The sequence below is a fragment of the Oncorhynchus nerka genome, linkage group LG13 (assembly GCF_034236695.1).
Source record: "Oncorhynchus nerka isolate Pitt River linkage group LG13, Oner_Uvic_2.0, whole genome shotgun sequence".
Lineage (NCBI taxonomy): Eukaryota > Metazoa > Chordata > Actinopteri > Salmoniformes > Salmonidae > Oncorhynchus > Oncorhynchus nerka.
The window spans coordinates 84,992,359-85,006,820 of NC_088408.1; the positions used below are offsets into that span (position 1 = coordinate 84,992,359).

Genomic DNA, 14,462 nt, shown 5'->3' on the forward strand with positions numbered 1-14,462 from the left:
AGTGGTAGGCTTGATTACCAACAACGACGAGACGGCCTACAGGGAGGAGGTGAGGGCCCTCGGAGTGTGGTGTCAGGAAAATAACCTCACACTCAACGTCAACAAAACTAAGGAGATGATTGTGGACTTCAGGAAACAGCAGAGGGAACACCCCCCTATCCACATTGATGGAACAGTAGTGGAGTGTTACGAATCCCTTTTGGCCCGACAGTCTAGGGGGGATGGTAATGAGACCCGTAACATAACTCATGCAAATTATTATTGTGACAAAGTAAATGTGTGCACGAAATAACCCCGACAACAGAAATCTACCGTCAAACTCTAGGTTTATTTATAAACACACGGTAATGGGGGGAGCAGGAAAAGGGGCTGAGCTGGACCCAAGGAAAGAAACAATAAGTATTCAAAAACACCCCTAAGCTAGACTAGCCTACTTTAACAACAGCTAACTAACTAACCAAAAATACAGTGGGTGGTCCGCCCAGTTCTAACTAGTGTATTTAACAAAGTTCACCTACGGGTAGTGTATGCCCATGGGCGACTTGTCTTGGTTTCCCCTTTTCCCACCAGCAACAAACAAACACCATAACCAAAAACAATACTCACAGGTGATGACAAAGTGCTATGAGGTGTTTAAACAAAAGAGAGGTTAAGACACAAAAAGCGAGAGTGAAACACAGAGACCTACAGACATGGCATTTACAGAGAGATTGAGCTAGAGATTGCTGACTGATTGGGGAGTGATGCTTTTCACCTGTGAGGGGAGAAGGAGAGAAAAGAAACACACACAGGATACACACACACACACACAGGATAACTGTATCCGTAACATGGAGAGGGTAGCAAGTTTTAAGTTCCTCGGCATACACATCACAGACAAACTGAATTGGTCCACTCACACTGACAGCGTCGTGAAGAAGGCGCAGCAGCGCCTCTTCAACCTCAGGAGGCTGAAGAAATTCGGCTTGTCACCAAAAGCACTCACGAACTTCTACAGATGCACAATCGAGAGCATCCTGGCGGGCTGTATCACCGCCTGGTACGGCAACTGCTCCGCCCTCAACCGTAAGGCTCTCCAGAGGGTAGTGAGGTCTGCACAATGCATCACCGGGGGCAAACTACCTGCCCTCCAGGACACCTACACCACCCGATGTTACAGGAAGGCCATAAAGATCATCAAGGACATCAACCACCCGAACCACTGCCTGTTCACCCCGCTATCATCCAGAAGGCGAGGTCAGTACAGGTGCATCAAAGCTGGGACCGAGAGACTGAAAAACAGCTTCTATCTCAAGGCCATCAGACTGTTAAACAGCCACCACTAACATTGAGTGGCTGCTGCCAACACACTGTCATTGACACTGACCCAACTCCAGCCACTTTAATAATGGGAATTGATGGGAAATGATGTAAATATATCACTAGCCACTTTAAACAATGCTACCTTATATAATGTTACTTACCCTACATTATTCATCTCATATGCATACGTATATACTGTACTCTACATCATCGACTGCATCCTTATGTAATACATGTATCACTAGCCACTTTAACTATGCCACTTTGTTTACTTTGTCTACATACTCATCTCATATGTATATACTGTACTCGATACCATCTACTGTATCTTGCCTATGCTGCTCTGTACCATCACTCATTCATATATCCTTATGTACATATTCCTTATCCCCTTACACTGTGTATAAGACAGTAGTTTTGGAATTGTTAGTTAGATTACTTGTTGGTTATCACTGCATTGTCGGAACTAGAAGCACAAGCATTTCGCTACACTCGCATTAACATCTGCTAACCATGTGTATGTGACAAATAACATTTGATTTGATTTGATTTGATTGGTTGAGATCAGGGAAACATTTTCCACCAAGTTCACTTTATTAAAAAAAATATATATAACACTTGATCTTCTTTGAATAAGCTCCTCCATGTATTTTTGTTATTCTGTGCCTCTACAGTTGTTATTGCTATCTACAGTATCTGTACTGTTAGCTTCGCCATCCAGTTTTTAAGATGAACTCTTTTGACCTACATAGTTTTTGTTTTAAAGATGAGTACAACTATCCAAAGGTGCAGAATTATGGGCAATTACTCACCCTGTATACATATTTCACCAAACAATGTCATACATATCAAATCAAATATTATTTCAAATTTGTTTTGAAAGCACATTGTGTGCAGGATTCATTCATCAGCATAATCACAATCCAATTCCATGTATTTAATACAAAAGGTTGGTTTTCTCATTAGCGCACAGAAGAACACTAGAAATAAGGAAAGGTGAATACAATGGAGGAACACAACTGATATGAATGTATAGTATAGGCCTAAGTCCACACCAAAGCAAAGCTCTATAACGGGAAGGTCACAATGCTGGAGTTGATGACTTAGTTTTAACCCAAAGTTACATAGAAGTGGCCCCAACTACATTCTCTGCAATATTGTAAAATAATATCATTACATTTAGACAGTCCTATTGCCTAAATATTTCCATATATTTCCATTGTACATGGTCTGACACTGATGGGATGATTTAGAATTCCATGCAGTAGTATTTACTGATTGACGGAAACAGTGAACACAATTACATACTTTTCTCTTCTGACGAAAACAATATGTTACTATTTTGTGAACAAAACACTTAAGTGAATTTTGTATTCACTGATGACATTTTGTATTCACTGATGACATTTTGTATTTGATGTCTTACAAAATGTGGTTTAAGATATGCAAGTCCGGTACTAAGGCAAAAAATGAATCTGTAAATGCACAGTATTTGAGCATTTGATCATTGCTGTTCGGCTATAGAAATCTGTCAAAACATATCCCAACATTTATTGTACGCAATTAAGAAAAACTGTAATGAATGTTCATGGAATCACATTTATAGTTGTTGATGAACAGAGAAGGAATTTGATCTGCTTTTGAATTGATATAATCTGGGTCTATGAAACCGGACAATAAATGAATCATAGTATCAACTACTGTAATGAATCGTAGTATCAACTAATGAATCATAGTATCAAGTACTGTAATGAATCATATTATCAACTAATGAATCATAGTATCAACTAATGAATCATAGCATCAACTACTGTAATGAATCGTAGTATCAACTAATGAATCATAGTATCAACTACTGTAATGAATCGTAGTATCAACTAATGAATCATAGTATCAACTACTGTAATGAATCGTAGTATCAACTAATGAATCATAGTATCAACTACTGTAATGAATCGTAGTATCAACTAATGAATCATAGTATCAACTACTGTAATGAATCGTAGTATCAACTAATGAATCATAGTATTAACTAATGAATCATAGCATCAACTACTGTAATGAAACGTAGTATCAACTAATGAATCATAGCATCAACTACTGTAATGAATCGTAGTATCAACTAATGAATCATAGTATCAACTAATGAATCATAGCATCAACTACTGTAATGAATCATAGTATCAACTAATCTTATGGAAATATAAGGAACGGATGAATCTTGTATCCATCCATCCATATGAGAAAACCCAGACATGAGACACAGAGGGTAGAGAGGTGCTCACGCCAGCACGGAGCTGATTTATTAGGAACTGCAGGACACAGTTGGTTTGGCTTTAAAAAGTCTACACTCAGCACTCTAATGTACAACAATAGCAGGAGATTATCCCACTTTCTTTTCAATCCTCCTTTCACTTCCTTCTTATCCTCCCTCTCCTCACTTCCCACCCTCCACCACTAGCCAAGTACAGTGTGTGTGTAATAATAACAATAATAATATCGAAGAGCTTATATTTGTCCTATTTCACACATATATTAATACGCATGTGTGAATTGGAAATGTGTTTTTATGCATATCCCAACTCCCCCTGAGACACCCTCGGAGAGTGGGGTCACGGCCAGGGACAGAAAGGCTAGTGACCTTTCGGTTACTGGCCCAACGCTCTAACCGCTAGGCTACCTGCCACCCCCCTGTGTGTGGGTGAATCATAAAGGAACAGATCACGAGACTAAAAAACGTGTAAAACATTTCTGTGCACGTCATCTGGGAGAACAAGGAGACACTTCCGATTCTTAATTTGTGAAATGATTCTGGAATAATGTGTTAGGACACTTGTTTAATGTAATGAACTATTTATTGTCCAGTAAAATGAACATATATCAAATTCTAAAACCAAAGCTGTTCTTCCCTTTTGTTTGGGCGTGTTGGAAGGATTGCCTTAGTGTGGTCCCTTCACCAAGGACGCTACCAGAGCCAAGGCATCTCACTAGTTTAACACGGCGTCCTCTCTTTGTCTCCTTTCCTTCATCTGAACTGGGCTGGTTAAAGCTTATTCCCTGTAGGCATTGGCCATATTTCTGCCAGGAATCCTAACCTTTCCTTTATGATCAGTGCAGACAAATGAAAGGAGATGAGAGAAATGCCCCCATTGAAACGATTGAGATACACCCATGGTCATGATGGCAACACAAACATAAAACAGCACCAGCTCATTGTATATGACAACGGGTATATCACAGTAATATTTATTTAATGTCAGAGGTAAAACAACATATTTACTGTTAAAACATCTTAATTGGTGTATAAATGGTTCACTACTGGTTTGAAAAGACATCTCATTTTGCTCAAGGTCAACAGGATGCCTGTGGTGGGGTATTAGTATGAGGGCTATGCAGGTGTGAGGATACTACACCTGTCTGGTCTCACACATTTGTCCATGGTGTGACAACACACTTGTTTGATTGTTACTTAGGTGTAACATAGCTGCAGATTCAATTAGTGATTGAATAAAGACCAAGCCATCCTCCAAAAATCAATATGGCAACAATGACAGGCACACAACTATGAACTATGTCTTTGGCCTGAGGGTATACAAGGCAATATGCACATTGTTTCTTGAGGTTGGTGATGTTGTTGGTTGCATGCATATAAGTGATTAGAGTAGTGGGGGTGTGGGGGGGGGGGGAGAGAAATAGATGAACAAATACAGAGTGCATTTGAGTGTGAATTAGTATTTATGCAAGGAATAAAAAATAAAAAAGCTACAACATTTCAACAAAGACCCCATCTTGTATTCCCTGTGGTGGTCTTTCTTAGACAGTGGATCCCCTGAATTAGATTGTTTTTTTCTTATTCATCAACAACCTCAGTGGCTCTTCTCTACTCCAGCAATCATGAGGGTAAGTGAAATGTCTGAGCATCGTTCTCAAAACGTCTTTGCATCATTGAACGTCCCTCTAATCATTTCCCATGGGTCGGTCTCTCAGGCCCCGGGTCATGGTCAACATTTCCCCTAGGCTGACCGTGGGCGTGGGACGGGTGCCTCCGGATGACTGACAGCTGGTCAGGCCGGGTGTAAACCAACCAGCAAGGAGGAGATCCTACAGGCTCCTCCTCTGTCTGTGTGGCGCCACACAGGGCCCTGGCCACTAGGGGGCAGAGTTTGACATGGAGTCCACCGAGTTCACACTGCAGGAAGACAAGCGGCTGTTGGCAATGGACACCTCGGGGTGCTGGAGGGAGAGAGAGACAAGAAGGGCCTTCTACACCATCAAAAGGAACATAAAATTTGACATACCAATTAAGATCTGGCTAAAAATACTTGAATTAGGTGTACAACCAACCAAAAATTCACAAAATGGGACAAACACCAAATTGAGACTGCATGCAGAAATCTGCAAAAATATCCTCTGTGTACAACATAAAACACCAAATAATGCATGCAGAGCAGAATTGGGCATATACCCGCTAATTATCAAAATCCAGAAAAGGGACGTTAAATTCTACAACCTCCTAAAAGGAAGCGATTCCCAAACCTTCCATAACAAAACCATCACCTACAGAGAGTTGAATCTGGAGAAGAGTCCCTTAATCATGTTGGTCCTGTGGCTCTGTTCACAAACACAAACAGATGCCACAGAGCCCCAGGACAGAAACACAAATAGACCCAACCAAATCATGAGAAAACAAAAAGATAATTGCTTGAAACATTGGAAAGAATTAACAAAAAAACAGAGAAAACTAGAATGCTATTTGGCCCTAAACAGAGAGTGCATAGTGGCAGAATTCCTGACCACTGTGGCTGACACAAAATTAAGGAAAGCTTAGACTATGTACAGACTCTGTGAGCATAGCCTTGCTATTGAAAACGGCCTCCGTAGGCAGACCTGGCTCTCAAGAGAAGACAGTCTATGTGCACACTGCCTACAAAATAAGGTGGAAACTGAGCTGCACTTCCTAATCTCCTGCCAAATGTATGACCATACATATTTCCCTCAGATTACACAGACCCACAAATAACTTGAAAACAAATCCAATTTTGATAGACTCCCATATCTATTGGGTGAAACACCACAGTGTGCCATCACAGCAGCAATATTTGTGACCGGTTGCCACATGAAAAGAGCAACCAGTGAAGAACAAACACCATTGTAAATACAACCCATATTTATAGTGAGAGAGAGAGGGGGAGTGAGAGAGGGGGAGCGAGAGAGAGAGAGGGGGAGCGAGAGAGAGAGGGAGCGAGCGAGACGGGGGGAGCGAGAGAGAGAGAGGGGGAGCGAGAGAGAGAGGGGGAGCGAGAGAGAGGGGGAGCGAGAGAGGGGGAGCGAGAGAGAGAGAGGGGGAGCGAGAGAGGGGGAGCGAGAGAGAGAGAGAGGGGAGCGAGAGAGAGAGAGAGGGGGAGCGAGAGAGGGAGCGAGCGAGACGGGGGAGCGAGAGAGAGAGGGGGAGCGAGAGAGAGAGGGGGGCGAGAGAGAGAGAGGGGGAGCGAGAGAGGGGGAGCGAGAGAGAGAGGGGGAGCGAGAGAGAAGGGGGAGCGAGAGAGAGAGGGGGAGCGAGAGAGAGAGAGAGGGGGAGCGAGAGAGAGAGAGAGAGGGGGAGCGAGAGAGAGAGAGAGGGGGAGCGAGAGAGAGAGAGAGGGGGGAGCGAGAAAGAGAGGGGGGGAGCGAGAGAGAGTAACTGGGGGAACAGTGTGTGTGGATGTAGCTGTGCAGTGGGAACAGTGTGTGTGGATGTAGCTGTGCAGTGGGAACAGTGTGTGTGGATGTAACTGTGCAGTGGGAACAGTCTGTGTGGATGTAACTGTGCAGTGGGAACAGTGTGTGTGGATGTAACTGTGCAGTGGGAACAGTGTGTGTGGATGTAACTGTGCAGTGGGAACAGTGTGTGTGGATGTAACTGTGCAGTGGGAACAGTGTGTGTGGATGTAACTGTGCAGTGGGAACAGTGTGTGTGGATGTAACTGTGCAGTGGGAACAGTGTGTGTGGATGTAACTGTGCAGTCGGAACAGTGTGTGTGGATGTAACTGTGCAGTCGGAACAGTGTATGTGGATGTAACTGTGCAGTGGGAACAGTGTGTGTGGATGTAACTGTGCAGTGGGAACAGTGTGTGTGGATGTAACTGTGCAGTGGGAACAGTGTGTGTGGATGTAACTGTGCAGTGGGAACAGTGTGTGTGGATGTAACTGTGCAGTGGGAACAGTGTGTGTGGATGTAACTGTGCAGTGGGAACAGTGTGTGTGGATGTAACTGTGCAGTGGGAACAGTGTGTGTGGATGTAACTGTGCAGTGGGAACAGTGTGTGTGGATGTAACTGTGCAGTGGGAACAGTGTGGGTGGATGTAACTGTGCAGTGGGAACAGTGTGTGTGTGTCACGCCTTGGTCATGGTATTTTGTGTTTTTGTTATATGTTTGGGTAGGCCAGGGTGTGACATGGGTTTATATGTTGTTTTCGTATTGGGGTTTGTATAGTTGGGATTGCGGTTGAGTAGGGGTGTTGTTAGGCTGGGCTGCCTGAGGCGGTTCTCAATTAAGAGTCAGGTGCTTCTCGTTGTCTCGGATTGGGAACCGTATTTAGGTAGCCTGAGTTCGCGTTGTATTTCGTGGGTGATTGTACCTGTCTTTGTGTATTCACCAGATAGGCTCAGTCACTTGGTTTTTTCTTTTCAATTGTTTTGGAAGAGAAGAGAACGAGCGCCATTCTCCTTGCGGAGATGGTGCTAAATACATCAACACGATCGGTCCCTGGGATTGGGCTGGCCAACACGATTCGGTTTGCTTGGAAGGAAAAGGAGTTTGAGCCTTTAGGACGGGAATCCTTTGGAAGGATAATATTGATGGGGATTCTAAAGCTGACGGTGAAGGACGTGTTTTGTTTCCAAGGCAACTCGTTGGAGGGAGCATACGACGTTGCACTATATACAGAGGAAAAACACGATGATATCCTGAGAAGGGCAAGAGCAGTGGGAGGTGAGAGGCCGATGTGCCACTACGAAATAACAAGCCTGGCGAAGAATAACTTTAGGGTTGTAACTGTAAACATTTACAACCCTTACGGTGAGGTGAGGGCTTTTCTGGGGAGATACATGGATAACGTCTCCTCAGCAAGGCACCTCAAAGACTCCCTTGGGTTTTGGAATGGGAGGAGAGGCTTCCAGGCCCTCCTCAGAGAGGACCCAAAGGGACATGGTGGCTACATCCATCCTCCTGCTATGTTCTCCCTAGGGGCTGACAGGGGGACATTGTATTATGCACGTCAGCCCCCATTTTGCAGACGCTGTATGGCCTATGGTCACATATTCGCCTCATGCAGTGCAAGAAAATGCAGATTTTGTGCATCTGAGGATCACGAGGCGAGGGATTGTGACAAGCCTAAGACGTGCCATGGGTGTGGCTCGTCAGCACACCTGTGGAGGGGGTGCCCGGCCCGTCAGAGGTCATATGCGTCTGCGGCTGGGGGGGGAGCAGGAGCGGGGGATGGGGGAAGAAGAGGAGGGGAAGGAAGAACGCCTCATGACCAGAGTTCAGGTCCAGAGGGGAAGGCCACAAGGAAGGAGGAGGAGCCAGAAGCGGCGGATGGAAGAGAGAAGGAAACGGAAGGTACGGGAGTAGGAGAACCAGAAAAAGCGGCGGAAGAAGGCAACCGAGTGGAGGAGCATGAGAGAGAAGAAAGCGAGGGAGGAGTGGTGGAGAAGGAGACGGTGGAAGAGAAAGTGGACTGGGGGGAAAGTGCCATGGTGGAAGAGATGAGGGGTATGGTGGAGGAGCTGGCGGGGGGAGGGTGGTATCTCTTCACTGCCGCCATCACCAAAGAAGAGTATGAAGAGGAGGGGGCGATTGGCTGACAGTGAGGGGGAAGGGATGGCCAAGAGAGTGATGGGGGCGGGAGAAACCTCTGGGTTGCTGCTGGTTTCCCCAGGCCCTCAACTTCTGTTGGGTGGGGACACACATAACAAGACTCAGGACTGGGTACAAGAGGAGGTGGGGAGTTTTTTGTTTGGGGACTCAGCCTCCCCAATTTTTTTCCAAACCAGCTGCAACACTGGGGAGGGGGAGGATTGTGGTGGTAGACCCAGGGTGCAGGGCACTGAGCCAAACACTATTCCTGCATCCTGGGAGGGTGTGATGGAGGAAGAGGGGGGATGTCGGGATTACGGATGGTGTGCTCACCGGTAGATATGGAGCAGGGGAGCATCGGGTGAGTCTCCTGTTTTATGTTTTTTTCTGTCTGGGTTTAGAATTTGAGTGTATTACATGTATTTATTTTTCATGGAGTCTAATTTTACTTTTGTTAGTTTAAATGTAAGGGGTTTAAGGGATTTTGTTAAGAGGAGGGCGGTTTTAGTTATTTGGAGGGTGTGGGGTTTGATTTTTGATTTTTTACAGGAGGTTCACCTGAGGGATGGAGGGGATGTTATTAGGTTTAAGAGGGAGTGGGACAAGGGGAGTCGGTTTGGGGTGTTGGGGGGGTGTACTCATCGATACAGAGAAGGGGTAGGGATTTTGTGTGGGCACAGGGAGGTAAAAGTGGAGGATTCCTTTGTGGTAATGCAGGGGAGGGTTATAGGGGTGGATGTCACGATAAGGGATTGTAAATTTAGATTAGTGGTGGTGTATGGGCCACAGGTGGTGGCAGACAGAAGGGAGATGGTGGACTGTCTGACGCCCCTGTGTGTCACAAATAGGAAATTAGTGATAGGGGGATTTTAATACAGATTTAGGAAGAGGGGGGGATAGCAGTGCGGGCGCCATTGCCAGGCTAATGGCTTGCCATGGTCTGGTAGATGGTGGTCTGCACACTACTCCGAAAATGGACGATCCTACATGGCGTAACTCCAGGGGGGTTGAGTGGAGGCTCGACTATATTTTTGTACCCAGGTCTTTGGGTAAGTTGTCTGGGCGGCTGTTGCCTGTTTTCTTTTCGGATCACGACGGGGTGCTCCTGCAGGTGGGGTCGCCAGTCTGCCTCTTTGGTAGAGGGTACTGGAAGCTAGATCGGGATGTGCTGGAGGAGCAGGCTTTTGTTGACGGGTTTTATGGTTTCTTTTGGAGGCTTGAGGGCCTCCGGTCCATGTGCGGGGGTGTTAGAGTGGTGGGAATTAGTTAAGGTGAGGATTAGGGCTTTTATAATAGGGTATTGCAAGAGGAAAAAAAAAGGGAGGAGAGGAGGGAGGTGGATCGTATCCAGAGGTTAATTGAACTCGAATACGAGGCAGGCAACCTCGGCGGGTCGTTTGACTGGGAGAGATCCGCAACCCTAAAGGCGCAGCTCAGGGAGGTGCAGGAGCGGAAGGCTCAAGCTTTCCTTGAGCGAGCGCATAGTGGCTTTCTAGAACATAATGAGACTTGTTCTGCTATGTTCTTTAAGTTGGTTAGGGCAAGACAGAGTGGGAAGGTAATGCATGGTGTTAGGGAAGAAAATGGTAGTATAGTTAGAGAACCAGAGGATATGGTCAGGGTGACAACTGATCATTTCCAAGGTTTATTTAAGGAAAGGGAAATAGATGTAGAGCAGGGAAATGTGTTTTTAGAACACTTGTCCAGGCGGTTGCCGGAGGACATTAGAGAAGTGATGGAGGCCCAGATCTCACTAGAAGAGGTTGAGAGCGCTCTTAGGAGGATGGGAAAAGGGAAGGTGCCTGGGATAGATGGGCTGCCGGCTGAGTTTTATCTCAAGTTTAGGGGTATACTTGGACCAGTGGTCCTCGAAGTCTTGAAGGCCATCCTTGAGACGGGGGTCCCGGGGGGATCAATGGCTGTTGGTGTGCTGTCACTTTTATATAAGGAGGAGGAAGTAACAGACCTTGGCAACTGGCGGCCGTTGACCATGCTGTGTGTAGATTACAAGCTACTTGCAAAGGTTTTAGCAGACCGGTTGCGCACAGCCCTTCCCTACGTCGTTCATGAGGATCAGACGTGCGGGGTAGAGGACCGCTCTATTAGATGGAACCTACAGTTAATCAGGGACTCCATCGCTTGGGTTGAAGATAGAGGTCTGCCTTTAATGGTAGCAGCGCTAGATCAGGCGAAAGCCTTCGATCGCGTGAATAGATCCTTTTTATTCAGAGTGTTAGGTCGATTAGGATTTGGGGAGAAGTTTATAGGATGGATTCGTACATTATATGTCGGAGCGGGGTGCCGAGTTAGTGTAAATAGTCACATGGGTGATGTTTTTGACCTCTCGTCTGGGGTCAGGCAGGGGTGCCCACTCTCGGCTCTCCTCTTCGTTCTGTACATGGAGCCTCTGGGGGCTGCCATTAGGGCAGACACAGGGGTGGAAGGTTTGCTGATCCCTGGAAGTGGTGGGCTGCGTGTTAAGATGACGCAGTACGCCGACGACACTTCCTTGCTGTTGTGCAAGGACTCGTGCCTGACAAGGTCCCTTGCCATCTTTGGGGATTTCACCCGAGCGTCGGGAGCAGTTCTGAACCATGCAAAGTCTTCAGTCAAGTTTTTCGGAAGATGGCGCGGTAGAACGGATGTGCCTGGGGGTTATCTCTCTGTGAGGGGGCCCTGAGGATTCTCGGGGTCCATTTTGAGACCTCCGGCTCAGCGACGCTAAACTGGAACATGCATATCGCAGTGGTACAGAGGAAGCTAGCAATGTGGAAAGCTAGGTATTTGTCTTTTATGGGCAAAGTCCTGGTCCTAAAGGTGTTGCCATCTCTTTTGTATTTGGCATACATCTACCCATTGCCGGCTTGTCTGAGGAGGCCTCTAGTGAGGCTTGTGTTTCAGTTTATGTGGAGTGGCAGGTGCGAGTGGGTCGCCAGGGCACGCATGATCTGTCCCATCGGGGAGGGAGGTAGGGGGGTACCACATTTCCCCCTCAAGCTGGACTCAATTTTTGTTTCCTTCTTGTTAACGGAGCTTGCTCAGCCAGTGATACACCCGTCCGGTTACCTCCTGCGGGTGTTTTTCTCGTATCAGGCGAGAAGCATAATGGTGTGGTCTAACACGGGTCCTCGGGCGGAACAGCTGCCGTGGCACTTTGGTCATGCGGCCAAGTGGCTGCGTGCGCACCCTGAGGTTGAAGTTGCCCGAGTAGGTTTAGATCACAGGCACCTGTACGAGGAGGTCAGAAAGGCAGGGAGTCCGGCGCCTGTAGTGGGCATCTCGGAAGTGGTCTGGGAGGGAGTGCAGGCGCGGGGTCTGGATAACAGGCTCAAGGACCTGAATTGGTTGAGCCTTCATAAGTGTTTGCCGGTACGTTCCATCTTGTACCGGTATAATTTGGTGCAATCCCCCACCTGTCTAAGATCCTCTTGTGGCAGGGAGGAGACTGTGCGCCATGTCTTTTGGGACTGTGCCTTTGCCGGAGTAGTATGGGCTAGGGCACGGGTGTTGTTAGGTTTGGTAAAGGGGGATTTTGTATTGACGTGGGCCAGGTTAGAGAGGGGTGTAGGGAGAGCGATAGGGACGGATAGGGACAGGTTTCTGCTCTGGCTTCTCATGAGTCTCTTTAAACGGGGGCTGTGGGAAGCAAGGCAGAACATGGTGAAGACAGGGAAAGATTGGGGGTGGAAGGGATAGTGAGGAGGGTGGAAGGAGATTTGAGGGGGAGGATGAAGAGGGAGGAGAGGAAGTGGGGGCAGCGTGCTGCTCGGGAGAGGTGGAAGGGGGGTTTAGGGCTGGGTGTCATTTAGATTTGTAAGAGGATAGATTAGGGACGGGGAGATAGGGAGAGGTATTTTGTAGGGTAACGGGGAGGGAAGATGCTCCCCTGAGGTTTTGTTTGTGGTTTATGTTTTAGTTTAATTAGTTTATTTAAAATACCATTATTTGTGTATGTATGTAAATTATGAGTTGTAAAGAATGAATGGTATTGAAGATAATAAACTATTTTTATAAAAAAAAAGATTAAAAAAAGATAGGCTGTATAGTTTCACGTTCCGTTTGTTGTTTTGTATTCTCACAGTTATTTCATGTATCGCTATTTCCTTTATTAAAGCACATGAGTAACCTACACGCTGCATTTCGGTCCCACTCTCTTTCAACAGACGAACACCGTTACAGAATCACCCACCTCTCACGGACCGAGCAGCGTGTTAACAGGCAGCAGGAGAAGCGAAGAGAGGACGTTATGGATATCAATGGCATGGAGTATACGACGTGGGAAGAAATCGACAGGTGGGCGGACGACCCAGAGAGAGTGCAGGAGCCCGCCTGGGATTCGCTGCAGCAATGCGAAGAGGGCTACAGGCTAATGGAGTCAAAAAGGAAAACACGGCGACGCAGAGCGAAAACCGAAACTAACGGGGGAGAGCGCAGAGAGAGAGTGGCTGAGCCAGGAGTCAGACCTGAGCCTACTCTCCCTGTTAATTGCGAGGAGCAGCAATATAGGGACTTCTGGTCTTGGGAGAGGATATTAGACGGAAAAGGACCCTGGGCGCAGCCGGGAGAATATCGCCGTCCCAAGGAAGAAGCAGAGGCAGCCGGAGATAGGAGCCGACGATACGAGGGAACACGGTTGGCAAGGAAGCCGGTAAAGCAACCCAAAAAAATTATTGGGGGGGGGGCTAGAAGGGAGAATAGTTATGCCAGGTAGGAAACCTGCGCATACTCCCTGTGCTCACCGTTGGGCTAGAGAGACCGGGCAGGCACCGTGTTATGCTATGGAGCGCATGGTGTTTCCGGTGCGGTACATACCAGCCCTTCATATTGGCCGGGCTAGAGTGGGCATCGAGCCAGGTAAGCTTGGGCAGGCTCGGTGCTCAAGAGCTCCAGTGCGCCTGCAAGAGCTCCAGTGCGCCTGCACTGTCCGGTCTATCCAGAGCCACCTCCACACAACAGTCCTCCGGTAGCAGCTACCCGCACCAGGCTTCCTGTGCGTGTCCTCGATCAAATACCACCAGTTCCAGCACCACGCACCAGGCCTTCAGTGCGCCTCGCCTGTTCTACACAGCCAGAGCCTTCCTTCCCTTCTACGCTGTTGGAGTCTCCCGCCTGTTCAACGCAGCCAGAGCCTGTCTCCTCTCCTGCGCTGTCGGAGTCTCCCGCCAGTTTTGCGCAGCCAGAGCCTTTCTCCTCTCCTGCGCTGCCGGAGTCTCCCGTCTGCCCAGCACCGCCAGTGCTCCCAGTCTGCCCAGCGTCGCCAGTCTGCCCAGCGTCGCCAGTCTGCCCAGCGTCGCCAGTCTGCCCAGCGCCGCCAGTGCTCC

General features: G+C 47.4%; 1 protein-coding gene across 2 annotated transcripts in view; it reads right to left on the bottom strand.

The window, feature by feature from the left end:
- Nucleotides 1-4,532: 4,532 nt before the first annotated feature.
- The window catches only part of LOC115140702 (G protein-coupled receptor kinase 5-like), a 68,262-nt gene continuing 58,332 nt past the window's right edge, over nt 4,533-14,462 (bottom strand). For both annotated transcript variants that reach the window (XM_065026791.1, XM_065026790.1), the window contains exon 16: nt 4,533-5,535. In XM_065026791.1, coding sequence (XP_064882863.1) covers nt 5,487-5,535 — 49 coding nt within the window. In that variant the 3' untranslated portion in view covers nt 4,533-5,486. The remainder of the gene's footprint in view (nt 5,536-14,462) is intronic.